At 40.0% G+C, this 27,160-nt stretch overlaps 1 protein-coding gene across 6 annotated transcripts in view; it reads left to right on the top strand.

Moving 5' to 3' along the window:
- Window positions 1-27,160, top strand: part of LOC5576007 — an 83,779-nt gene that overhangs the window by 45,878 nt on the left and 10,741 nt on the right. For 3 of the 6 annotated variants that reach the window (XM_021850343.1, XM_021850336.1, XM_021850338.1), the window contains exons 3-9: window positions 3,464-3,876; window positions 7,731-7,931; window positions 7,996-8,115; window positions 8,190-8,360; window positions 23,102-23,210; window positions 23,287-23,546; window positions 23,711-23,773. In XM_021850343.1, coding sequence (XP_021706035.1) covers window positions 3,516-3,876; window positions 7,731-7,931; window positions 7,996-8,115; window positions 8,190-8,360; window positions 23,102-23,210; window positions 23,287-23,546; window positions 23,711-23,773 — 1,285 coding nt within the window. In that variant the 5' untranslated portion in view covers window positions 3,464-3,515. The remainder of the gene's footprint in view (window positions 1-3,463; window positions 3,877-7,730; window positions 7,932-7,995; window positions 8,116-8,189; window positions 8,361-23,101; window positions 23,211-23,286; window positions 23,547-23,710; window positions 23,774-27,160) is intronic. The other 3 variants (XM_021850345.1, XM_021850349.1, XM_021850352.1) reach the window with 3 other exon arrangements.

The raw sequence follows: 27,160 nt of genomic DNA, 5'->3' as shown, positions 1-27,160 counted from the left end.
AATTAGGTTTCAAAGGCCAATGACTGCAAGTTGACCGATAATGTAGCTCTTGATTGAATCTTCAATTATTTATGCTATGTGGGCTTATTCACAAATTTCATAACGCTGAAGGGGGTGGGTGGGTGTCCTGCTGCTGTTACGGCTCATACAAAATTTCGTAAAATATTCATACAAAAACGGTTACGGAGTGTCGAAAATGGCAATTTTCAGCGTTATGAAATATTTGAATGAACCCTGCTCAAAAATATGGTAGATTTTTTCTGGTACTTTAAGACATTAAAAAACTTAGAAAATTTCTTATGCTGTTGGGGCAGTATGGACACCGGGTGACAAAGTAGAGCTTTCACTTTAAAGAGAAAGAAATATAACATCAAACACAAAAGTATCCAAAAAAATTAGCATTTAATGCAATGATTGTGATGCGGAACCGCAAATCGGTTGAAAATTGTCAATTCTTGATTAAAACTAACCTGGAGGCAATATTGAAAGCATATCTACGAAAAATGTCGTAAATTGGTTTTAATCATGTGGCACAGTGACCTTTCACTATAGGCCCAAACGCAATGATAGCGGAACGGCAACGGAATGCGGAACCGGTTCGCCAGCATGAACTATAATCAGCTTGTCGACTCAGTGTTGGTCGAATTTCATTCGTTGTCAGCTCAGTCGAGATGTTGTGATTCATGCTGGCGAACCGGTTCCGCATTCCGTTGCCGTTCCGCTATCATTGCGTTTGGGCCTTATGGGTTCCTGAATATGTACTTCATTTTTCGAGGTTCTGAGAATGATCGCGGGACAATTTTCCTATAAACGTTAAGGTATCCATACTGCCCCATGGGGGTGTCCACTTTGCCCCGCTAGCTTGATAGCGACTACCAAATATAAGCTTTTTTTAAACATCTTTTTGAAAACAAAATATTTTTTCCAAATTATGAACAATCTTCAATGCTTAAGAACGCTAAAAAGCATACTGCATATAAAAAACAAAATTATAATAATAGTATAATATTAATTTCTTTACAGAAAAAATAGGCAAATTCCTTAGGGTGTCCATACTGCCCCGTGTCCCCCTAATGCGATGAAATTGCCAACTAATTAACGCGTAACATAGTAGCCCTTTCCATGTTGTAAATCCTCACCGAAGAAAGTACAATTTTGTATAGAACTTCTTCTGAGACATAAGCGTATAAAGTTTAAAAAATTCGATGTTTAAGACCTATTTTGCAATAACCCCACCCCGCGATAAGCCATCTCTCTTTTGAATTTTCTTACATTTTTTAGTAAAATTGAATTAAATTACATTTTTTTAAAACCGTTTTTTAGTAAAATTGAATTAAATTAAAATTGAAGAAAATCGTTCATAAATCTTCCAAAATGAAGAGCTAGCAAGAAAATATTAGTTTAGGGCAAGATGAAACGGCAAGGCACATCACTCCCGTCGCAAATGTGTTGAAAAATTACATCACTCAAACGTAGAAACGCAGCCGGTGACTGCTTAAAATCGGGGTGTAGTAATCGATAGAACCAGTTTGAGAAATTTACAAAAAAGATGTGAAAGTTTAATCAAGATTAGAACCCTGATCTAGCAAGTGAGAGTCGCGACCAATATTATTCGGTCATCTCACCAGGCTGAAGATGTTGAGTTCAATTAGTTACAAGTTTGATTTTGCTGCTTGAAATGGGTTTCATTAATTGAGTTTGAAGCGGAATATTGTTGTGAAATGGATGTGATCGAATTGATTTACGTTTGATTATTGTTACATACCCAAAAATTACGTCGCCGATATATTTTTTTTTTGCTTTGCGTGAGAAGCAGTCCTTAGCCTTGTGGTAACATCCGCGGCTATGGGTTCGATTCCCAAACGAAGAAATGTTTTTTTTTTAATCTTTTCTACTATACAATCTATCAATCTTCTATCTATCTATCTATCTTTATAAATAAAAATGGAATGTTGTTTCTGTATGTCACGAATTGGCTTGAAAACGGGTTATCACCATAACCATATTTACTAACAGGAATTACTCTTCAATTAGAGCTAAATTATTTTGTTTCCAAATAAAACAAAAATGGAGCCACTTCCCCTTGCTGTATCATTTGTTGTTGAACATCATGTAAAAGTTGTCCGCTATCGAATCACCTATTTCCATCAATCAAAGGTTGAAGGTTATTCGCTTCAGCCGTGGCGCTTTTTTAGGAAGAAAGCGTGCACGAAACTATACTTCAAGGGACATCGATTTTCCGTTGGCTCCTTAGTAATAGAAATGGGTTGTACACGAAATGCCTAAGTTTAGGAGTGTAAACATGCATCGCACCCAGATTGTCAAGCGATAGATAGGACACATTTTACTGCTACCGCCGACCGTGTTCGTGTCTGGCGGTCGTAACTCCGAAACTAACCGTGAAATTCATCTTTAATATCCGCCCCTTCCTTATACTATGCGGTGGCTTAGAATAATGCCCATGAAAAGTAGATGAATTTTCTTATAGAGGCGATTTGGAATTTGTGAGTAAATAAGACATCAAGGCCAAGCTGAGAGTCGTGGGTTTGGCAAAAATCAGTACTAAACAATCCGCTGGTGCTAGGCCTACATGTAAACTTTGCGTGTTGAAATGTTGTGTAAGCTCAAGTGTGAACTACTGAACTCATTATTGAAACCATACAGCATTACCAGAATAGTTCCTTGCTCTTAAAGCCGTTTCTTCACGATAAACTTCCGTATTTGAAGGTAAACAGTTTCTAAGAATAATATAACAAAAATGTGATCATTTTGCCCCTGGTTTACGGTACTTTTGATTCACTTTGGCAGGGGTTTAGCTATATTAGTTAAAAAATTTATATCCATATGCGTCTATACTACGCATGTTGATAGTTCTTCTTGCACAATTTCAGAAGGGGGAACGCCATTTGGCATAAAGTCATTTGGCACAAAGCCGTTTGGCATAAAATAGTTTGGCATAACGGTCGTTTGGCATAATAGTCATTTGACATAATGGACATTTGGTATAATCATTGAAAACTGAGTTGCTATGTTTTTGGCGTTACCATTGCTAACATTCTCATATATGATTTTCCCTTCTTTTGGCCATAGGCTGTTCTTTCTCATTATGTTGTTAAACTAATTGTTTGCATTGTAACTACTAACATTTTCATGGACTATTTTCCCTTCTTTTGATCACCAGATCATCTTTTAAGTAGCACTTTTAAATTTATAATTTCTTTTTTTTTTATGCCAAATGACCATTATGCGAAATGACCATTATGCCGAACGACTTTATACCAAATGGCTTTATGCCAAATGACTTTATGCCAAACGGGGTAGCCCCATTTCAGAAAGTTTGGCCATGAAGAAATCGCCATGCCAAAGTCAATCACGGAGGTGTCCAAGTAGTTCTCTACTCTTCGTAAATTTCATAAATTTATATGTACAATTTACATTTTACCCTTTTTTCTATTCCTTGCAGATATATAGATAAAACATCTTACCTCGCACCGCCAACCCCCTCAGTCCCAACGATGGCATCGCCTCTTCCATCGAGGACTATGCCTCCGCCTCCTCCGCCAAAGCCCCACAAGTCTCCAACGATGAACGGGGCCGAAAGGGGACACATTTACCAGAACAGCAATATCAATAACAACAACAACGGCGATCTGATTCAGAACGGTAGCAGCAAAATCAACCAGACATCGCCATTCAGTGCCAGTAATCCAACGCTACCACCCGCGGATGAGCAGGTAGTGATGACACCACGTGGAAAAACGGCCAACTCGACGGTGCTGCTCATCGAGCGGAAGCTGGTGCAGCAGGTCGGCGAGAGGACTCACGTGGCCGGAGGTGACCACAGAGGGATCATCATTAACAAGGACGCTGCCGCAGGTGGGTTTATTGTTTCTTATCATCTGTGCCCATTAGATATTATGTTCATACAGTGCTGTTCAGAATAGTAGCAGTGCATGTTCTGTTCCCTTACAAGCAATTAAGCTGAAATTTTGTTCACAATCACATTTGTTTTTGTTTTTATCCCCTACCGTAAAGTATGATGAAATCATACGTTCATCGTTGTCATTCCGCTGATGAAATCGTTCGAAATAATTGGAGTTTTAAAACCATTAATTTATTCCTAAAAATGAGATATTGAACTTCATATTAGTAATTTTTGAACAACCTCTACCTTATCAACAATTCAAAATAATTGAAGAATAAAAGTTTTACAATCAAAAACTGTTCTTGTTTAAAACATTGAAAAAAACGTGGTTTAACTGTTACGCTGGAGCCTACTTCTCAATTTCCCTAAAGTGTTACGTAATTTGTGGACAGCGCCTTGTAAGAAAACAGAACAATAGCTTGTCAAAGTTGATCATTTCGTATGGAAATTGACGTAAGCTTGTATGTGTGATTAACCTTAAGAAAGACAAAACACAAGGACACAGGAATGAATAGTTGTGGTTTCCAGAATTTGATCAAATTCCTCCCATTAAACAAATGGGTGTTGATAAACTACTCGCGTTCGTACATTCCGTTGTCAGTTATACTCCACTGCACTGTGACGTCACGCATCAATTTTGACAGGTACTGGTCCTGTTGTTTACAGTTTGGACTTAGTACTTTTTTCGAATCATTCTTAATTTCGTGAAAGTTGCTGCGAGGAGCGGTCAAATCCACTGCAGATACCGACGGATCGTATTATTCTATCTTCCTACTGTGGAAAATCGTCACCATCAGCATGCTGGTGATAGAAATGCGAAGATGAAAAAATGATGGAAAAAACTACTAAGTCCGAAACGTAAACAACAGGACCAGCAGCTGTCAAATAAGTGAGGTTAGGCTCGTCATATGCAGCGCTCTATTGATAGGCCTCAAAAGTCATGCATGATGCAATTCCAAAAGAATTTCATTGAATGTTGGTTTTATTGAAAAATTAAGATTATAAGTATGTAATCTTATTTTTTCAAGAAAACCAATATTCAGTGAAGCATGCATGACTTTCGAGGTCATGATGTCCGGGATATTAAAGCGCTTTTTCACAAAAATGTCTTTAACGCGTAAGATATGTCATTTTATTTGAAAAAAAAGAAGAAACATGATATTTTATGACACAACTTATGGTTCCGGATAATACTGTAATACTTCCTATTTCATATGCCAAATGGCTATCATGCCAAACAACAGTTATGCCAAGCGACTTTATGCCAAATGGAATTATGCGAAACGGGGTAGGCCTTGTGAAAAGGGTGGAACCTAAGACAAAATAAAGACATTGTCGGGTTCACAATGGTTACTTCTTCTAGTTTGACAGATTGCAGCATACTTTTCAAATGAATGGGATATCGAACACCAAAAGCTCCCTTCCACCCCCACCTGATTGTGCTACTTTTCCCTGGGTGTCGTTTCCCCGAATGTCATTTCCGCAAACGTCAGTTCCCCGAAAAGTGACGCATTTAGAAAATTTGCAAGAATAGTCTTCAGTGACAGGGTGATGAACTAGAAAGAACGATAAGCCATCAAAAGAAGGATATAATTTGGTATTCCTCGACTAAACGCATGCACTGAATGAAAACTTCGGTCCTATATTGAATGATTTGAAATTGACACGATTATAAAGTTTCATATGTCTTTTTTATTAAATTTGAGAGAATATGATGCACCCACTGACTAAACGGGAATGATCATATTGATATTTATTATTGTTGCAAATTCCACGAAGATGAAAATCATCTTAAATGTGACTGAATGAGGCTCGGATGAAGCATAATCATTCAAATCAGGATGCGGGTAATTTCGTTCAGTGTATTGCCAAAATGCCGAGGACAGTGGAACTCTAAAGAACCGCTAATCAAATAAAGAAGGGGGCATGTCAGATTGCCCGTTCGTTCACCATAATGTTATGGCAACTATAAATGTCAAACACTGTTGGGGGAAACGGGTTATTCGAAGAACTGGCGTTCAGGGAAAGGTCATTCGGGGAAAAGTAGCACACGCCTTCTTGTTCCGACTGGACTCGAATTGAACACAATCTTTACAGGGCTGTTGTCCGGCATTCTTGCAACATGTCCTGTTTAGCTTATTCCTCCAGATGTGGCCACCTTCTGGATACTGGCTTCGTCGAAGAGCTGGGCGAGTTCGTACTTTATCCCTCGCCGCCACACACCGTTCTCCTGCACACCGCACTTATTGAAGCCTATAGTAGACACGACTTCCACAGATGATGCTCCTTCGTATTTCACGACTAACGTTATTTTCGACCGTCAGCAAGGATCTGAGGTAGACAAAATCGTCAACGATCGCGAAAGAATCCCCGTCTATCGTGACACTGCTTCCTAGGCGGGCACTGTCGCGCTCAGTTCCGCCTACCAGCATGTACTTTGTTTTCGACGCATTCATCATCAGTGCTACTCTTATTGCTTCGCGTTTCAGTAGGGTGTAGTCCGCGAAGCAGACAAATTGTCCGGATCTTGTGAAAATCGTACCTCGATTGTTAAGTCCAGCCCTCCGCATGGCACCTTCAAGCGCAATATGGAACAGCAGGCACGAAATTCCATCGCCTTGTCCTAGTCCCCGACAAGAACCGAACGAACTGGAGTGTTTGCCCGAGATTTTCACGCAATTTTGCACACCGTTCATCGTTGCTCTAATCAACATTTACGAACAGCCTTCCCGGGAAACTCACAAGACTAGTAAGACCAACGATGGAAAGTGTGCAAAAATGGGGTGAAGATCTTGGGCGAACATTTCAGTTCGATTGATTCCCACCAGGGACAACGACAAATTAATGGATTTTCGTTAACAGCCGGGCTGCAATTTTCACGAGACCCAGTCAATTTGTTCGCTTCAAGGATGATATGGACATTGTCGGCCGAATATATGGGAAGATAGCACAACTGTACACCCGCCTGAAACGCGAGGTAGCAAAAGTTGGACTGATGGTGTGTACATCCAAGACAAAGTACATGCTAGTATTTGGAGCCACGCGAGACAGGACTCGCCTAGGAAGCTTTGTTACGAAAGACGGGGAGGGGATACGTTCAAGGTGGTCGACGAGGATCCTTGCTAACGGCAGATAATATCGTTAATCGTGGAATACATAGACGCATCGTCAGTGTAACTACTATGACATCCGCAAGAAGCTGCGTTCGAAACAGATTCACGTTCAAGACGCTTATAAAACCGGTAGTCGTCTACAAGAACTTGAAGTCTTCGGAAGTCGGGTGCTTGGGACGATCTTTAGCGGTGTGCAGGAAAACGGTGTATGACGGTGAAGGATGAATCACGTGCTCGCCCAACTCTACGGCGATCCAGAAGGTGGCCAAAGCTGGAAGGATACAATGGGCAGGGCATGTTGCAATAATGCAACCCTGCAAAGTTGGTGTTCGCTTCGGATCCGATTGGTACAAAAAGACGTGGAGCGCAGCGAGCTAGCTGGAAGGATCAAGTGAGCATCGAGCGTGGGGCAGAACCGAGGATGGAGAGATGCGGTCATGAACCGAATATTGTGGCGTGAAACTGTTGATTCAGTGTTATTTGTTTAGATGTTAACTAAATAAATAAAATGTATCTTGAGCTTCTGCAGAATCCTTTACAAAAGTTTATTTGGAAAGCCCTTTTTAAAAATATTGCATTACCAAGAATAATTCTCAGAAATAATCACAAATCTTACAGATTTCTCATTATCGCACTGATAATACCTAGATAAGAAAACTCATGTTTTTTCATTTGTACAATTCTCCTCGCAGGTCAAAATGCAGAACGCAGTCCCGCGCAGCTCAGCCTCGAGTTTCGAGTCTTCCTAGTCAGCGCCAACACCGGTCAGCATTCGCAAGAATCCCGCAAAATTCGTTTCTGGTTCCGCGACTGGCTACAGGATGGTGAAGTGCAAGCCCACGTGGCCCAGGACTTCTTCCGTGAGCTGGTCAGCCCGAAAGAATTTCCCCGAGGTAGGTCAAACGGTGTAGGGACGGCAGTAGTTCGAATCGATGATTCACTGTGACCCATTTTCAGACTATGTTGGCTTCATCAAGAAAATCATGAAACAGCTACAGAAAGGCTACAACGAAATTCAGGCCGTCGAAGTGGAACTTCGAATATTGGAGCAAACTTCAGCGCCTCCATCGCGACCACGTAAGATATTTGTCATTCTATGTTTGCATAACTCATTTGTTTCTATCTCTAATGGTATAAATTTCAACACAAAGCTCGTCCTGGACATGTGATTTTTTGCTACGGCAATTGTAACAAAGCTTTCGATTCCAACGATAGCAGTTGTAGCCACGACGGTGGTGGTGGTGGTGGTAAAACTCATTCCAATAGCATACACCCCTCTCCAGTTCATCAGCCAGCTGAACCAGATCCGATTACTCCAACCGGTGAGGTCATGATGAAGAATCTTTGGCTCGAAATGTATAACAACAGTCTAACCGATAATGATGTGCAGAGTGGCATTGTCTCCGTCCGATCCTAACGGTTGTCAATCTAACCCAGCTTCTTATCTTGCATTCGATTGATTGGTCCTGTGTTTGTTTGGGGGTGGCCCATTTTGCATAAGAACGTTTCGCCTGAAGCAGTTTGTTACGAGACCAACCCCTGTTGTAACCTCTCTACCAGCAGTTTCATATGTTATCACAAAAAATATTAAAATCGCGATAACTTTTTTATTTCTTAATATTTTTAAACCATTTTTTGAAAAGTTCTGAAGTTCTTAAAAAATAATTATCATTTTAAAATATTTGTCGATATTGATCGTTGGTCATCTGGTTTTGAAGATATTCCAATATTCCTTTGGGGCACCGACACTAAATATAAAATTTATTTGGGTAGCCATGTTGTGACTCATCAAAAAAAAAAATGTGGGTTATTCATTGTCAGGTAATAAATAGCTCCTCTGATAAAATCATAGAATTCGGTAAAGTATTCTGCGCTAACTTGCATCATTTTTTTCACAACATATTCTCATTAAAGTATTGTTTTGAAAAGCGAATATCCGAACACGATAAAAATTCTGTATTCTGAGATATTTACGTGAGTTATGGCTACGTGTCGGTCTCTTAAGGAATTTTGGAATATCTCCGGATCCAGATAACCAATGATCAATATGAATACAGATTCAAAAACTAAGAGAGTTTTTTAAAACTTTTGAAAAGCGGTGGAGAAATACCGAAAAACAAAAATGTTATTGTGAATTATATTTTTTTTTCGTGGTAAAAAATAATGCTGCTGTTAAAGGAGGCTATACTTCTCGTTATGCCATTATGCGAAACTTCCACTTGTAAAATTATGCAAAATGTTCCACTTCGGTCTTTATCGTTGGATTTGTTTTTGGATACATTGTTGTTTGTTTGCTTGTTAAACTGTGTACGTCTTTATTCTTAAAAAAACTTACAAACCGTGAACAAATTAGCAAAAATCTAAAAATTGATTTTTTACATTTCATCGAATAAAAATATCAATTTTGATTCCAATGATCTAAGATGCGTAAATAAATATTCATTAAAAAAAAGTTCCGTAAACTTTCAATTACTTTCTGTTGATTATGAACACCTTTCCTCCCAAGTAATAATGATGCTGAAGCTGTAATTTATGCATATAAACAGTGTATATAAAGCTAGCATTACTGTATACGTATAACTAAAGTTGATTTAATGTGGAGTGGCCACATATAGAAGTTATAGGTTATAACATTGACTCGACATTTGTTAGGACCTTTCTCAATTAAATCAATTTTAATTGTACATACCTATACAGTAATGCTAGCTTTATATACGCCGATTATATGCATAAATTGCAGCCTGAGCAGCATGGTTACTTGGGTTATTAACCTTTGCGTCACTGACTTATTTTTTACAAAAAATATTCATTACCTTTTGGCTCTAACTTCCGCAATGGACCTATGCACGAGTTCACTATTAGACGTTTTAGCGGTGCCGTGTTATTTATGTGACCATGGAAACTAGTGAATTCGGCACCGCTCAAACGTAAAATTAGTGAACTCGTGCATCGGTCCATTCAGCCGATTGAAATAAAATTTTGACAAAACACCACAATACTATTCATGTTTTATGAACAGTACTGAGAACCCAAGTTGAAGGGTCGGTTCCGGATGTCCTGTGGGGTTTGTCCAGACATTTCCACAATTATTTTGCACGTATCAAGTAAAACAACATTGTTTGTAACTGAATCATAAATCATTGGGATATTCCGACTCATTTGGAAACATTCATGCCGGTTCGGAATCAATTTGGGACCAATTTGATTAGCACAAACCATATCCGATAAATCAATTTTCAAGATTTACAACGTAAATATAATACATACAATGCATAGTGAGTATGTAACATATGGTCAATAACCATATGAAAAATATAAATTCTCGCTCCCTGGGGGATGCGTACTGAAAATCAACAAGCAGCCAGGCTGCCGTCAAACAAAAGTTTTCGTAAAATGATCCGAGTATGCCTAGAAATGTTCGGTCATGATTTCGACACGCTAAAAAATGTTATACAACTTATGCTATGTTCAGACTACGCAGTTGTATCATGATACAAACGGGTTTTGTAATATTGGGCCAATATCATGTTTCTGGAACGTGATATTTCCATACATTTTTGACAGCTCCAATATCACCTTCTTGAACGTGATATTTTAAATATGACGATACAAACTGCTCGAATATGCTGCTCGAACGCAAATTTGCAGCAGCCCTAGGAATAGCTCCAGGAATATCTGTAGGAATTATTCCGGAAATGCCTTTAAGAATTCCTTTGATATTTTTTATCAGGATTTCCTCTAAAGATTTATCAAAATATTGCTCAAACTGCTTTGCTTGCTCTTCGAATAGTAGTAGAACCACCATGTATTTTATAACTTTCCTTTTTATTTCTGAGCAAACTTCGTGGGCGTTTTTCTAAGAATTCTCCTATGAACTATTTCGGAATTTTCTTCAACAATTCTTGAGAAGACATCTTAACGATTTTCTCTTCAATTTTTTCCAGAAACTTCTCAAGGAATTCCTCCAGGACATCTTGGATTTTCTCAGTGAGTCCTTCCAGAAACACTTCACAGGGCTGGTAGCACCTGACAGACTTTTCTATGATTATTTCCCAAGGAATTCTTTTAAGAATATTCCCAAGAAGCTTCTTCAAAATTTTTGAATTCGATACCTTAAAAATACAACCTAGGTTCTTCCAAGAATAATCACAGAAATTGCCTTCAATATTCCATCAGGAATTCCTCAAAAGATTCTTTTATATATTTTTCAAAAAAATTCTGAGTTCTCCAGGATTTTATCAGGTAAATTTTTCCATCCGTTTAGAACATCTTGGATAATTCGACCAGAAACTTCTCCAGGGTTTTCCTACATAATTGTCCTTCAGAATTTTCTCAAAATTTTCAATTATAACTATTGTAACTAATATTAGTTTAATTTCGGAGTTTGGAATTTCTTTTGAAAATTTCTTTGAAATTAAAATAGGAATTTCCTTTGATATTTCGTTCGGAATTTTTTTTAATTTCCTTCGGGTTTTCCTTTGGAATTTCCTTTGGATCTGGAAAATGTTCCAAGAATATTTCCGGGGGAATTTCCTTCGAGAAACTCAAAATGAAATTCCTAAGGGAATTCCGAAAAAATAAAATTGAAATTCCAAAGGAAAAAATCAAAGAAAATTCCGAAGGAAATCATGGGAGTCCCGATGGAAATTGTAAAGGAGTTCCTAATCACGAAGGAAATTTCAATGGAAATTCCAAAGAAAATTACAAAAGAAATTCCACACGATGTTCTAAAGGAAAGAGAAATATCAAAGGAAGGATATTTTAATGTAAATTCTGAAATATATTCCAAAGGATTTCCAAAGAAAAATCCAAAGGAAATTCCTATAGGAATGTCGAAGGAAAATACAAAAGAAATTCCGAAGAATATTCCAAAAGAAACTCCAAGGAAAATTTCAATGGAAATGCCGAAGAAGTGATGGAAGTTCCCAAGGAAAATCAGATGGAAATACCAAAGCATGAACCACAGGAAATCCCGAACAAAATTCCAAAAGAAATTCCGAAGGATGTTTCAAAGAAAATTCCGAAGGAAGAATCCAAAGAAAATTCCAAAGGTAATTCCGAGGAAAATTCCGATGGAAATGACGGAGGAAATTCCAAAAGAAATTTCATAGAAATTTCAAAGAATGCAACATGCATTCAGCTTTTTAATGTTTCCATGTGAAATAGGGTCCTAAAGCCCTGCTCCAATTTTAATACCAATCAATTATATTTAGGCTAAAAACACATAATTACTCAATATTTAAATATTTTTCGTTTGGTTAAATCCAAAAAAAAATTGTTTTACGTTTTTTTAGATTTTGTCATACCCCTTAGCTTAAACTCAAATTTTGGGTGTATTTTGCTTTCCGTGTCCCTTCCGAAATGTCAGATAGGAACAACCCCACACGCAAAAAAATGTGCGGTAAAAACTACCATTTTAGGGGATTAATTTAAGCGCTCGCACCGGCAATTTTCAGCAGACCATAAATGCGCTTGATTTTACCATGTCTGTTGTCGAAATCAGATTGTTGTAAATTGTTTCTGTCAAATGTACCAGTAATGTGGTGAGATGTACCGTAAACATAGTAAATTGGTCTGAAATTCCATGGTAGTTTGAAGAATGGGCGTAGTCAGCTAAAATAGTAATTTTTACCACAGAATTTTTCCCGTGCAGTGTTAAAACTACAACCCCTGTGGTGTTTTTGTTGACTAAGCGAACGTCAAAATTGATCAAAAGTGTCAAGGTTCATTTATGGACCCAATTTTTAAATTAAAGTTTAAATATGTTTAAGCCGTTATTTAGGCGGGAAAAATTGCTAAAGTAGTTACAGTAACATGCACTTTTGTGTTATTACATAAAAACAAGATTTCATCAAACATTTTAGAGCCCTATTTAAATCTGCAGGTGGGGAAGAATTTATTCTATCTGCTGGTACCATCAACCATGGAAGGGGCCTTCCTCAGCCGAGTGGTTAGAGTCCGCGGCCACAAAGTAAAGGTATAGGGGGTCTGGGTTCGATTCCCGGTCTATTCAGCATCCTTTCGTAACGGAAATATCCTTGACTTCCCTGGGCATAGAGTATCATCGTACTTGCCACACGATATACGAATGCGAAATGGGCAACTTTGGCAAAGAAAGCTATCAGTTAAAACTGCGGAAGTGCTTATCGAACACTAAGCTGAGAAGTAGGCCTTGTCCCAGTAAGGACTTAATGCCAAGAAGAAGAAGAAGATCAACCATAGAAACCGAGTAAAAACATGTCCAGAAAAAGACGTGAATCATCACTAACAAAAATGTGACCAGCGTCATTCATATGTCAAGCTAAACTTTTGAGCAATGGGGCCGCCAGACAACGTCATTCTAACGTCTCGTAAAATATCTTATACTGTTAAGAAAGTTGTTCTTGGTCCAAATTATGCAGAAGTCTTTTACAACTTTTCTCAAATATGTTTATAATTAACATACGATCAGAAACTTTCTGATTAAGTCTGTTTATTGGGCTTTTCGTCTGTATTGAATTGATGGTGCTTTGTGTGTAGCATTTTAAGGGTGTGAACCGTTTCACCGATTCGTTTAACTTTTAGTTAAAATTGGACAGCTCGATAGTTATTTCCCCTCCGGTTAAAAATAAACCTGCTCTGAAGCATGCGGGATTTAACATTGTGACAGCATTGCTGTTCTGTCAAACACACAAGGCTACGGTGGCGCTATCTATGCTTTCCATAACGGCCGTTTTGGTTATTTTAATGATCCATTAGATTCAGTCTTGTATGACATTTATTCTAAACTTTTTTTTTTATTTTGTTTTATGGCTATAGCGGTCATGCGACTCAAAGCCAAAGGGAGTCTATAGAAGCAAATGATGGAAACGAATAGGTGCATAGGCGTCGTAAGGGAACGACAAGATTGAAAATTTTTAATTAGGTGGTGAAAATTTAGCAAGCCATTTTAAAGTCAGTAAGCATCGAAGCGTCCTGTATTTTGCCTAGCTTCTCTACTGGAAAAGGGTTGGCTCAAAGCTTTGAGCTTTGCTACCAACACAGACAAAATACAGCCGGATAGGAGTTATATTGTACGCGTGTCAGCGTACACATTTGTTGGCGCAACTGATGTCGCCCATTTTACGACTGACTGCAGTTCGGGCCCGAATTTTGTATTGAATTCTATCATTTAATATGGGCGAATGCTGGAGACGAGGCCAGTGAAGAAACTCATCCCATCATTGATGTTTTAGAAGCTATTATCACAAAGATATTGAACTCGATAACTGCATGATAACATTTGAAGGTATACTTCCGATTCCTCTCTAAAAAAGTGAAAGTAACTGATAAAATGGCTGGGTAACGGTAACGGTAAATGGCTGGCCATGGCGTACCATTAGTACCTCGCGTACCTGCAGGAATAAAATAGACCCCTTTGTGCGGTCCTTAGCCTCTTGCCCAGCAACTCCTATCCCTACCTTCTCGTGGTACTGGCCGGGGTACGAGTAACCTTGGGGAAGATCGGGTAACCAACCCCCGGTGGGAACTTTGCTCGTATGCAGACAGGGAACGGGGGGTTTGCTTTTGCAAACCTGGAGCGTCTGTACTCCATGTTAGGAGCGGCTCACAACAGCGTCTGTTCCCCATGTCAGGGGCGGCTGATCATCGTCCGAGTGCCAGAGAAGGACTCTAAGCTAAACTGCGCACTATGGCCCTCCGAACATTTAGGGGGTATGGTCCTCCGGAAATCTAGGGGGTTGGTGTCAGGCCCTGCAAGCCAACCGTAAAAACACATCAGCACAGGAACGTCAACGAGAGAATACGGACCGGATCAATCGGCAAAGACCACAGCGACGAAAAAGGACTAGCGATTGGAAACTCGGTACGTGGAACTGCAAATCTCTCAACTTCATTGGAAGTACTCGCATACTCTCCGATGTACTGAAGACCCGCGGTTTCGACATCGTAGCGCTGCAGGAGGTGTGCTGTACAGGAGCATTGGTGCGAACGTTTAGAGGTAATTATACCATCTACCAGAGCTGCGGCAACACACGCGAGCTTGGAACAACTTTCATAGTGATGGGTGATATGCAAAGGCGCGTGATCGGGTGGTGGCCGATCAATGAACGAATGTGCAAGTTAAGAATCAAAGGCCGATTCTTTAACTTCAGCATAATCAACGTGCATAGCCCACACTCCGGAAGCACTGATGATGACAAGGACGCATTTTACGCGCAGCTCGAACACGAGTACGCTGCCCAAGCCACGACGTCAAGATAATCATAGGAGATTTGAACGCTCAGGTTCGCCAGGAGGAGGAGTTCAGACCGACGATTGGAAAGTTCAGCGCCCACCGGCTGACGAACGAGAACGGCCTACGACTGATAGATTTTGCCGCCTCCAAGAATATGGCCATTCGTAGCACCTATTTCCAGCACAGCCTCCCGTATCGGTACACCTGGAGATCACCTCAGCAGACAGAATCGCAAATCGACCACGTTTTGATCGATGGACGGCACTTCTCCGACATAACCGACGTCAGAACCTATCGTGGCGCTAACATTGACTCCGACCACTACCTGGTGATGGTGAAACTGCGCCCAGAACTATCCGTCATCAATAATGTACGGTACCGACGACCGCCCCGGTACAATCTCGAGCGGCTGAAACAACCGGATGTCGCCAATGCGTACGCGCAACATCTTGAGGCAGCATTGCCGGATGAGGGCGAACTCGATGGCCCCTCTTGAGGACTGATGGAGGACAGTCAAAGCAGCCATTAACGACGCTGCCGAAAGCATTGTCGGATATGTGGAACGGAGCTCAAGAAACGATTGGTTCGACGAGGAGTGCCAGGAGGTTTTAGAGGAGAAGAATGCAGCGCGGGCTGCAATGCTGCAGCATGGTACGCGGCAAAACGTGGAACGATACAGACTGAAGCGAAAACAGCAAACCCGCCTATTCCGGGACAAAACGCGCCGCCTGAAAGAGGTGGAATGCCAAGAGATGGAGTTGCTGTACCGTTCTCAAGAAACGCGGAAGTCCTATCAGAAGCTCAACACATCCCGCAAAGGCTTCGTGCCGAGAGCTGAGATGTGCCGGGATAAAGATGGGAGCATCTTGACGGACGGACGCGAGGTGATCGAAAGGTGGAAGCAGCACTACGATGAACACCTGTATGGCGCAGAGAACACAGGCACAGAAGGTCAGGACAACGAAGACGATGGCTACGTCAGCACAGCGGAAAGCGGAAACCAACCAGCTCCCACGACGGGGGAAGTTAAGGATGTCATTCAACAGCTCAAGAACAACAAGGCCGATGGTAAGGATGGTATCTAGGGTTCCTAGTACCGACCCCTTTTGACGAGTACCGGTTCTGCGGTACTGTAACTGTCAGTACCGGTAGTACCGGTAAAATACCGGTACTGGAAGATTTTTTTTGCGGTATATATAAAGCATATAATATTGGACAAAAATTGCCACCTTTTCAAATTCGTCAATAAACACAAGTTTGCTGAAGCATATTCTGACCAGTGAATCAAATTGTCATCAAAACAGACGAAAAACAAACAACAAAGCAAGCTCGCTTACAACCGTTTGTGCCAACTGTTGCGGATAAGGATACAATCAAAAGCAAAATTGTCATGACAATCACAGCACGCAACATTGTTGCAAGCTTTTCAACTTGCGATTTATTAGTTATTTTATAAGCAAAATCAAATTTGTTTTATGGATGCTGTTCGATAATGTGTCAATGTTTACCAACACGGAGAAAGTTCTCGAAAATTGCAATGTGAAGCCCAGAAAAACGCTGCGCACGTGGTGATCGATCTTTGTCATATTATGTTCAAGTGGTGATAAACTGATGTTGCGGAATAGAATTGTTGCAACAAGAATAGGAGATGACAATGTCTTTGTTGCAGCGTGTTGGGTGACAATTGATTCACTGATTCTGACTCATAACACTAACAATATGTGGTCTAAAAATGATAATGGATAAACGGTTCTAACTTCATAACTCATGAAATACTCAAAAATATGTGTTGAAATTCAAGTTTTGTCACATACATTCAAATCTGTCCTCAAACCACAGATGACAGACGTTCATCTTTAATCGTCAGTGTGTGTAAAGCATTGGTTATTTCTACTATTGTCGTTTTCGTTCTTAGGAACTGGGTTGGTGATCAACACATAAACAAACTAACGACAAACAAATTGTAGTTCGGTCGAACCTGAATCGTGTTGGGGTTGAAACTGTGATTCAGAACGGGTTGTGCCAGTTCCAACCTAGGTTCAAAAACGAATTCGACATATGTCGTTATGCTCTTGTTATGCGCCGCTGTCTTCGAATTGAGTAGGCTACAGATTTGCCGCTTTTTACACTATGGTGCTGGTGTCGATATCAAAATTTCCATTTGCCGCTAGCGTTGCTTTGTGTGCTAAAACCTTTTAACGTTCACTAGTGACATCGTGTTGTTGAAACGAGTTTGTATGTCAAGCTGTCTGCGTTGGCGGCGCTAATGATTGATTCGAACCTTTACACATGGTTCTGATGAAATTTTGTCGAGCCTCCATGTCTGTTATCTGTGTTTAAATGTCTAACTGCCATACGTATGCGTATTTTTGGAACTTTCAGACACAGAGAAAGCTCTTTCTGGGTCTATCTGGATACAGTATCAACAAATATTTCGCTTGGAAGTTGGCAGACTCTTAATATACGAATTATTCCGAACAATATCTATCAATCATTATTCCATAATTGAAGCATCTTTAAATGTGATAACCTTTCTTTATATTTGTGCCTAGTTTTTTAGAAAGCTTGATATTCACCATCAACAGCTTCATTTGTATTCGATAATCGATAATTCGATTAACCTGTTGATAATCAACTGCTGAATCATTTTTTGTTAAAAAACTTGACCCTCAGATTTTTAAAAATGTCCCAAAACATGTTTTTACTGAATCAAGATGCAAACAATGAGCTTGCTTCTAACGTTTTTATGTACGGAGAAGAACCATCATTATTGCTGAAAAGATGATAATCTGAATTAGCCTATACGTAATACGTCCATTGACCGACCTGAGAAGTTCTCCATTAACGAACTTTATCAAAGTTACGTACCATTTACAATTTCTTCATCAGTACCAAAAATACCGGTACTCAATGCTTTCCTGTACCGGTATTTCGGTACCAAAAATTGGTCGGTAATACCGGTACTTTCTGTACCGGTACTCCCGGTACCAAAACCGTAATGGTATCGGAGCCGAACTCATCAAGATGGGCCCGGACAGGTTGGCCGCTTGTCTGCATCGGCTGATAGTCAGAATCTGGGAAACGGAACAACTAGCGGAGGAGTGGAAGCAAGGCGTTATATGCCCTATCCACAAAAAGTGCGACAAACTGGAGTGTGAAAATTATCATGCAATCACCATCCTAATCGCCACCTACAAAGTGCTATCCCACTCTTCCGTCGTCTATCACCTATAGCAAACGAATTCGTGGGAAGTTATCAAGCAGATTTCATCGACGGCCGCTCGACAACGGACCAGATCTTTTCCGTGCGGCAAATCCTCCAGAAATGCCGTGAGTATCAGGTCCCTACGCACCATTTGTTCATCGTTTTCAAGGCGGCATACGATAGTATCGACCGCGTAGAGCTATGGAAAATCATGGATCAGAACAGCTTTCCCGGGAAGCTCACAAGATTGATCAGAGCAACGATGGACGGTGTGCAAAATTGCGTGAAGTTCGCCCGAGACACTCCAGTTCGTTCGAGTCTCGGCGGGGACTACGACAGGGCGATGGACTTTCGTGCCTGTTGTTCAATATTGCGCTTGAAGGTGTTATGCGGAGAGCCGGACTTAACAGTCGGGGCACGATTTTCACGAGATCTGGACAATTTGTTTGCTTCGCGGACGACATGAATATTATTGGAAGAAAATTTGAAACGGTGGCAGATTTGTTCACCCGCCTAAAACGCGTAGCAACATGAGTCGGGCTAATGGTGAATGCGTCGAAAACAAAGTACATGCTGGTTGGCGGAACTGAGCGTGACAGGACCCGCCTAGGAAGCAGTGTTACGATAGACGGAGATACCTTCGAGGTGGTGGACGAGTTCGTCTACCTCGGATCCTTGTTGACGGCTGACAACAATGTTAGTCGGGAAATACGAAGGCGCATGATCAGCGGAAGTCGTGCCTACTATGGGCTCCAGAAGAAACTGCGGTCAAGAAAGATTCACCCCCGCACACAATGTACGATGTACAAAACGCTCATAAAACCGGTAGTCCTCTATGGGCATGAGGCGTGGACTATGCTCGAGGAGGACTTGCAAGCTCTTGGGGTTTTCGAACGCCGAGTGCTAAGGACGATCTTCGGCGGCGTACAGAAGAACGGCGTGTGGCGGCGAAGGATGAACCACGAGGTCGCTCAACTCTACGGCGAACCCAGTATCGTGAAGGTAGCTAAAGCTGGAAGGATACGCTGGGCAGGGCATGTTGCAAGAATGCCGGACAACAACCCTGTAAAGATGGTGTTCGCTACGAATCCGGTCGGAACAAGAAGGCGTGGGGCGCAGCGAGCTAGGTGGATTGACCAGGTGCACCAGGACCTGGAGAGCGTGGGTCACAGTCGAGGATGGAGAGAAGCGGCCATGAACCGAGTGAATTGGCGAATTATTGTTGGCGAGGCTTTATCAAGATAATAGGGTCCTAAAGCCCTGTCCCAATTTTAGTGCCGAACGCTTAAGTTTAGGCCAAAAACACATGTTTACTCAATTTTCTAATGTTTTCCGTTGGTTTAAGCCCAAAAACCATTTTTTTAGATTTTGTCACATCCTTTGGCTTAAACTCAAATTTTGGGTGTATTTTGTTTTCCGTGTCCCTTACGAAATGTCAGATAGGAACAACCCCAGTGGTCGAACTAAAACCCCTGTGGTGTTTTTGTCGACTAAGCGAACGTCAAACATGATCAAAAGTGTCAAGGTTCATTTATGGACCAAATTTTTAAATTAAATTTCAAACATGATAAAACCATTATTTGAGCGGGAAAAATTGCTAAAGTAGTTACAGAAACATGCTTTTTCGTGTTATCAAATAAAAACAAGATTTCATTAAAAAGTTTAGGACCCAATTGATGTAAAGCCAAATAAGTAGTAAGTAAGTAGTAGCTGATAAAAATCATGTCCAAAGCAAAAAACTGAGTTTAAACAGATCAAACAATACAAATAATTAACTACATTTTTGTTTCGTTCACATTTTTCTTATAAAAACTACCATAAAATATGATATGACGATTTTCGTATTTTTATGGGCCATATTGTATCTAGAGATATCACTTACATGTGTAACCATTCGGGATAAGCTTTGTGAAGCATGTCGTCCAACGCTGCAAAGTATGTGTTGGTACCGTATCCTGATCGGAATGTATGTTACCTATGGTCAAGACGTCTTTCCGGTTCAAGCTTCTGCTTACGCCGACGGATTACTTCTCTTTCCATCACATTGGAGAGACAGCACGTGAGAGCAATGGGTCGGTATTTAGTCGGGTCTTCAGTTGATTTTAGGGATGGGAATCATCAAACTTTCGTGCCATTAAATGGTTAGATGGAGAGTAGGGTGCGGCTTATTTTTCAAAAGTTCTCAAAACCAAAAATTCGTATGCTCTACTGAATTCTAATCACATTAAAAGAGAAACCTCAAAATCTGAGCCAAAAATATTGAAATTTAGAGGTGGCGCAAGCGTCTTGAAGGTAAATTTTCAGGTTATGAAAAATGACCTTCAGTGAAGAAAACATAACTTTGTTATTTTCCAACCGATTTTGAAACTTTTAGCATCAATACCTTCAAAATAAAATTTATGAAAACTCTATAGAACATCAAATTTGTCTAAAATCAAAAATAGTTTTAGTTATAAGTAATTTATTCAAAAAATTTCCTCATTTTTCTAAAAAATTCAACTTTGTTTGACCATATCTTCATGATTACTCAACCGATTCCAAATCTTTTTATATGATTTTGAAGCTAATTCAATTGGTTTCAAACCTTTCATACATCACATTTCACTAAAAATATGTCTTGACCAAGTTTTTCAGCAAAAACTGAACAAAAACATGATTTTTTAACGAAAAGTGCCAGTTTTTTTTAATTATTTGCCAGTTAAATATTATCTCTAAAGCTGAAACTGGGTTTTCTCATTTGTTTAACCTTTGTGAGTGACTTTGCAACAATTTTGAAATAATTCTGCAACAAAAATATTTTTGCGTATGTAAAATTATATATGCACTATTCAACTCGCAATTAAAGCAAGATGCTTTATAAATTGAAGTTTAATAGAAAAAGTGCAATGTCCGGCGAAAAAAACTTAAATAATCAACAAAAATTTGATTTTTTCATTGAAAAATCATGTTTTTGGGTAATTTTTGTTGAATTATTAAGTCAAAACCATTTTTAAGAAAAAAGTGTTGAATGAACAATTTAAAAACAAATAAATTTTCTTTACAAACATGAAGAAAGATTCAAAATCGATTGAGTAATTATGAAGTTATGGTCGAACAAAAATGATTTTTTTAGTAAAATGAGGAAAAATTTGGATAAAAGTATTTTTAACTAAGACTAGTTTTGATTTTAGATAAATTCGATGTTCTACAAAGTTTTTACAAATTTAATTTTAAAGCTATTTATGCTAAAAGTTTCAAAATCGGTTGGAAAATAACAAAGTTATGTTTATTTCACTGATGGTCATTTTTCATAACTTAAAAATTCACCTTCAAGACGCTTGCGCCACCTCTAAATGTTAATATTTTTGGCTCATATTTTGAAGTTTCTCTTTTAATATGATGAGAATTCAGTAGAGCATACGAATTTTTGGTTTTGAGAACTTTTGAAAAATAAGCCGCACCCTAATGGAGAGCCACGATTAACTCTAGAAGCGGGAAGGTTCTTCCGTAGTGGATAACCGACGTTATCTGGGTGTGGGTCGGTCGAGTTACCAGAAATGTTGGTTTAAGAAGCGAGAAAGCCGTGTTAACTATAAATCATTGCTTGGATCGTTAGAAGCGTGGAAATTAGGGAGCGATGTAAAACAGGCTGAATGTATCGCACGAAGGAGTCATTATAGTTGCTTCTGGAGGAGAGTTGCGGAATCGTCGCCGAGTGCTGCAGCTACCAAAGGTTGATATGATACATTAGCGCCGTCGATTGAAAGGGACTAGTAGGCTCAAGCGTTACGGCTCATACAAAAATTTGAAATTTTTCTTACAAAAACCGTTACGGACAGGGTTGAAAATTTCCAATTTTAGAGTTACGTAATAAATGGACACTGTCTTACCACTGAAGGCGTTGAAGATTGGGATCCATTCAGACTGTCTAAGAAAGTTTTCCAATACTGATAAACTTTGAGTTTCTGATTATTTGTATGCATGCGATATGCAATGTGCGATAACGATTGTGTACCTCTGCTCCCTCAGGGTAATCTGCTGGTTTCACCTGCTCGAAGTGCTTTAACGGCTTTGCGAGACTAATCATAGACTAATCTGGAGCGGAGTATCAATGCAGTCAATACGGAAATAATACAGTTACATTTAAACCACAGTTGAGCATGTTATCTGCAACTGCTCAGCTTTGAAAAGCTCCGATAAAAATATGAAATTCACGGTAGCGTTTTGTAATTTGCCATAGCTTTTGCAACACTTTTGAAAGTACCCGACATCTTTGGCAGAGTATTTACCAAATGTAACGGCTAGTTCCAAAGAAAAACTATCTAACTCGTCATACGATTTGTAACGCTGCTTTAGATGCCCTAATCACAACATGTTATATTTGTATGTTACTTCTACATGTACATTCAATTTTTTAATTAAGAATTAAAAGAAAACAAGTATACTACGCATTTGTTGAAGTCCGAAATTTTTATGCCATTTTTGGCTATACATATTGCACAACCACATAATCTCCCTAATTAATTAATAAGGCTCGCTATTTTTTGGTACCTAACTTCTGCCAAAATTTGCACTTCATTTTCCTGTTTCACTTGTCCAGATGTTCACCTAGATATTCATTAGAAACCAACATAATGCAACGTTTCATTTATTTATTTTTCCAGTATCATTTGAGGATTCACAGTTCGAGGTGGTTCCCCTGACACCAGAAAAGATTTTGGAGATGATTGAACAGGCCTATCCGAATCCCATAACTCCGGAAGATTTAGCAAAGTGAGATTCGATTTGAATCATAAGGAATAGTATTGAGCTTATAAACTAATACTTTACTCAACTCTCTGTTCTCTAGGGACAACGGATGGGATGAGGAAGAAGTACTTCAAATAATGCTCCTGCTGAAGGAGCGGGGTCTTATCAAATCGATGGAGTTCAACTCGTTCACGCGTATACATCACGACGATAAGGAGATTAAAATCGTCAAACAGATGCCAACCATTGCGTCCAACAAGCAACCAACGATTGCCATCATCACCGCGCAGTATTGCGAAAAACTTGCCGTCGATGCCATGCTGGAGAACAAGGAAACATTCGTTCGATACACCACCGTAGGTGAGTATTGCTATTATTTCCGTAAGCCAATCTGTTAGGAAGTGGAATAACAGCATGGAACAGTTGACCAACGTTTTAACTCATCCGATATGCTACCGCTCCTTTTAAGATATCTATAGGGTAAACTTTATCACATCAAAATTCTAACTAATCAATACTGACAGGAACGTCTCCCGAGGCTCCAATCAATGGCCTGCAGAGGTATAGACGAAGTAGAAGACGATTTGGTAAGATCATCCAGTAAACCAACATGTTGCTGCTTTCTTCGGTTCTGACGATACACATATGTGTATCACAAAACGAACGCGTTTTCATAACTGTGTGTGTTTCTTACTCACTTCACTTGTGTGTCCTTGTTACGCATCGTTTGTGCACGTTAACCAGCTTCTCTCAGTTTCATGAAGAGCATCAATTATTTTGATGAAACCACACCAACAATATTTCGCCAATTACCTCAAACCGTTGACTCTTCTTCTTGGATTGTTGATTGTGACCCACACTCTCTAGCTCTCCTAGCTTGTCCACGTCTTCTTCTGTTATCCGACTATCTTGTAACATGCACTGCTTTGCGCAGCCTTTCAGCTTTCGCGACCTTCGAACACATTAGGCCCGTCGTAGAGTTGGGAGACCGTGGTTTATGCTTCATAGTTGCCCAATAATTCTGTACATCACCAGAAATGATACTTTGTTCTAAGAGTGTATCGCTTAACGGTAATTCTCCAATATGGATTAAGTCTCATGTCTGAAGAAAATCACTTTTTTTTAGCGTTTCGCACATACACTCAGTTTCTTGACCGCTGTTTCCTCCATACCAGCACAATTGAGGCACGTAGGAGATTCTGAGTGCTCGAACCATGCAGGTACTGCCTACAGTAACCTTTTCGGTTGAAGCATTGAACATCTTCCTTGATGATGAGCCCGACTGTCGTCATCCCGGCTATGATGCACACGGCCTTTTTAGAAACCGTTCGGTATGCGTTTGATACTCTTAAGCACCTGATCCTTCCAAGCGCTTTAAATCTCGTTAATAAAGTCAAACCAACCAAGCGCTTTAGGTATCTGCTCGTTTTTGACCAGATTGGTTTTTCGTACCTCAGTATGGATAGCGCCACGTCTGTCCTCCTACAGGCATATTCAACGTTTGCTAGCAAAGCTGAGCTTGTCGTCGATCATTACCCCAACATATCTAACGGATCGCTTGAATATATGGTACAATCGCCTACCGAGATGAGCGCCCGTTGCGGTTGGCCACCACCACCTTAGTCTTTGTGATGAGCCAGTCCTAGTTTCCTAAAGCTCATCCATTCCTCAACTATGGAGATAGAGTGCGTTGCTGTCAACTCTACTTCCTCCATTGATTAGCCATAGACAACTAACTAGGTGATATCGTTGACGAACCCAACAATTAATACCCTTCGGAAGGCGCAGCCTCAGATTGAACCTTAAGGTACTCCCGCGGAAATTTGAATGCTTTTCTGTCCTTCCTCTGACCATCAAAAACTGTAGTGAGCGACAATCACTCATTTTTTTAAGGCTCTCTGTGCTCGTGGCCACTACTGCGCCGGAATTAGTTGATCTGTAGTTTCTTTACCGATACAGATCTATTTTTAACTTATCTATATTTTACATCTTCTTTCACTCTCTCCTACTCATCTACTCTCACACCAAGCAGGTAGGAGAGAGCTCTGCTGTTAGTGAGGCTAACTGCCTGCGAAGAGGGTCAGTTTGTCTCAGTCACCATCTGATACTGACGGAGGATGGATGTGCTCCCCAAAGCACAGTCCTCCGTGAGGCGTCTTCTGGTGGCTGGGAGTCGAATCCATGACCTTCCGCTTATGAAGCGAAAGCGTAACCTCAAGGCTACAGACCCCCCTCAACAATCACGCATTGACTACCATGACTTTCATGCAACAAAAACATTCATGTGATACTGAAAATAAAAGTCACGCGCGACTGTGACTTTTTTTTTGGTCAGCAATAAATGTATCATGGTTGTAATGAATTACTGTAGCAGACGTTAACCTGTATTATCATAATTTGCCACTCACAATGTCCACCGATTGAAATATGTTTTTCTTTTCATTCTTGTATCAACCAGCCGCACTAGCTTGAGGGGCTGTCCATAACTCACGGGTTATTTTCCTATTTTTAGACTCCTCTTCCTTCGTCCCCTCCTGGTTTTTCGTCTATACAAAAAAAATGTGTCGATCGTGATCTTTGGTCAAACAAACTATCCCGCCCTTCTCCCCCCATGGATGAGCACGTGGTTTATGGACAGTACCTTGTGCGAGAACGGCGAGTGTTTCGTGAACGTCAATCAACAACCATGTGTAAAACTTTGAATAATATTAAAATCAAAAGAAATAATTCATTATGATGACAACATAGAATTAGGTTGGAAAAAGTCACAGGAAACATAAATGAAAATCACATTCGTCATTTTTCCAGCTTTCTATCGTCGATCTATCCTTATTCTCTTTAGGATTTTTCCTCAACCTCTGGCTTTTGAATAAAAATATAATGAAGGTGTGCTCATTCAAACAATTCTGGTAACTTTAATTTTTTTTTCTAGCATAAAGTTTTTATTCATACACTTTCGACACAATATGAATTGTGTCACTGTATCACTGGAACTACACGGGAATAGCACATTTCTCCATGATAGAAAATGCTTGTTTTGCTCCAATTCCTATCTTCAAAACGCACGTTGTGAAGAAGCATCTGAAATTGATGAAATTTTCTGTAGTAGGTACAGAATATCCTCCGTGATTGAAATTGTCCTTTTCGAGCGCGCTACGCAATCGTCTGTGTCATCCTCACATTAGGAATTTGTTTTATTTCCAATTTATTAAGTATTTATTAATACTTAGACCTAATCCAAGGAATAAACTTATATTTTACCTGTACTCTGAAACTGTCGTTGGTATCTGCAGAAAATGTTCCTTTTGAATTTTCAACACGTAATAATAAACATTACGGCACTATGGAGACGATAGCAACCGATGGAGGGGAAAATTGTATTAACAAATTCGCCAGTTCGCCGACTCACCATCTGTCATTTTCCTCCCCTCGCTGTTTACCACTCCCCGCATCCACTGACTGCTTAGATTGCTGTATCTGTACCTAAAGGTACCTTGGTTGCATCGTGATTGTTTTTTACATTCATTTTGCATTCCCGTCATCCACGACAGCATAACCACAGACAAACAGACGTAACACTTAGAACAAATTTCGATCAAAATCATAGTCACGAGGATATGTACGCCCAATGCTAAAATCGGTGTGTTTGGCCGATGGTCCACGTCTTCTTCTGTTATCCGACTATCTTGTAACATGCACTGCTTTGCGCAGCCTTTCAGCTTTCGCGACCTTCGAACACATTAGGCCCGTCGTAGAGTTGGGAGACCGTGGTTTATGCTTCATAGTTGCCCAATAATTCTGTACATCACCAGAAATGATACTTTGTTCTAAGAGTGTATCGCTTAACGGTAATTCTCCAATATGGATTAAGTCTCATGTCTGAAGAAAATCACTTTTTTTTAGCGTTTCGCACATACACTCAGTTTCTTGACCGCTGTTTCCTCCATACCAGCACAATTGGGGCACGTAGGAGA

The sequence above is a fragment of the Aedes aegypti genome, chromosome 1, assembly GCF_002204515.2.
Source record: "Aedes aegypti strain LVP_AGWG chromosome 1, AaegL5.0 Primary Assembly, whole genome shotgun sequence".
Classification (NCBI taxonomy): Eukaryota; Metazoa; Arthropoda; class Insecta; order Diptera; family Culicidae; genus Aedes; species Aedes aegypti.
Note: the sequence above shows the minus strand (reverse complement) of the source record. Positions and strands in the feature narration are given on the sequence as shown.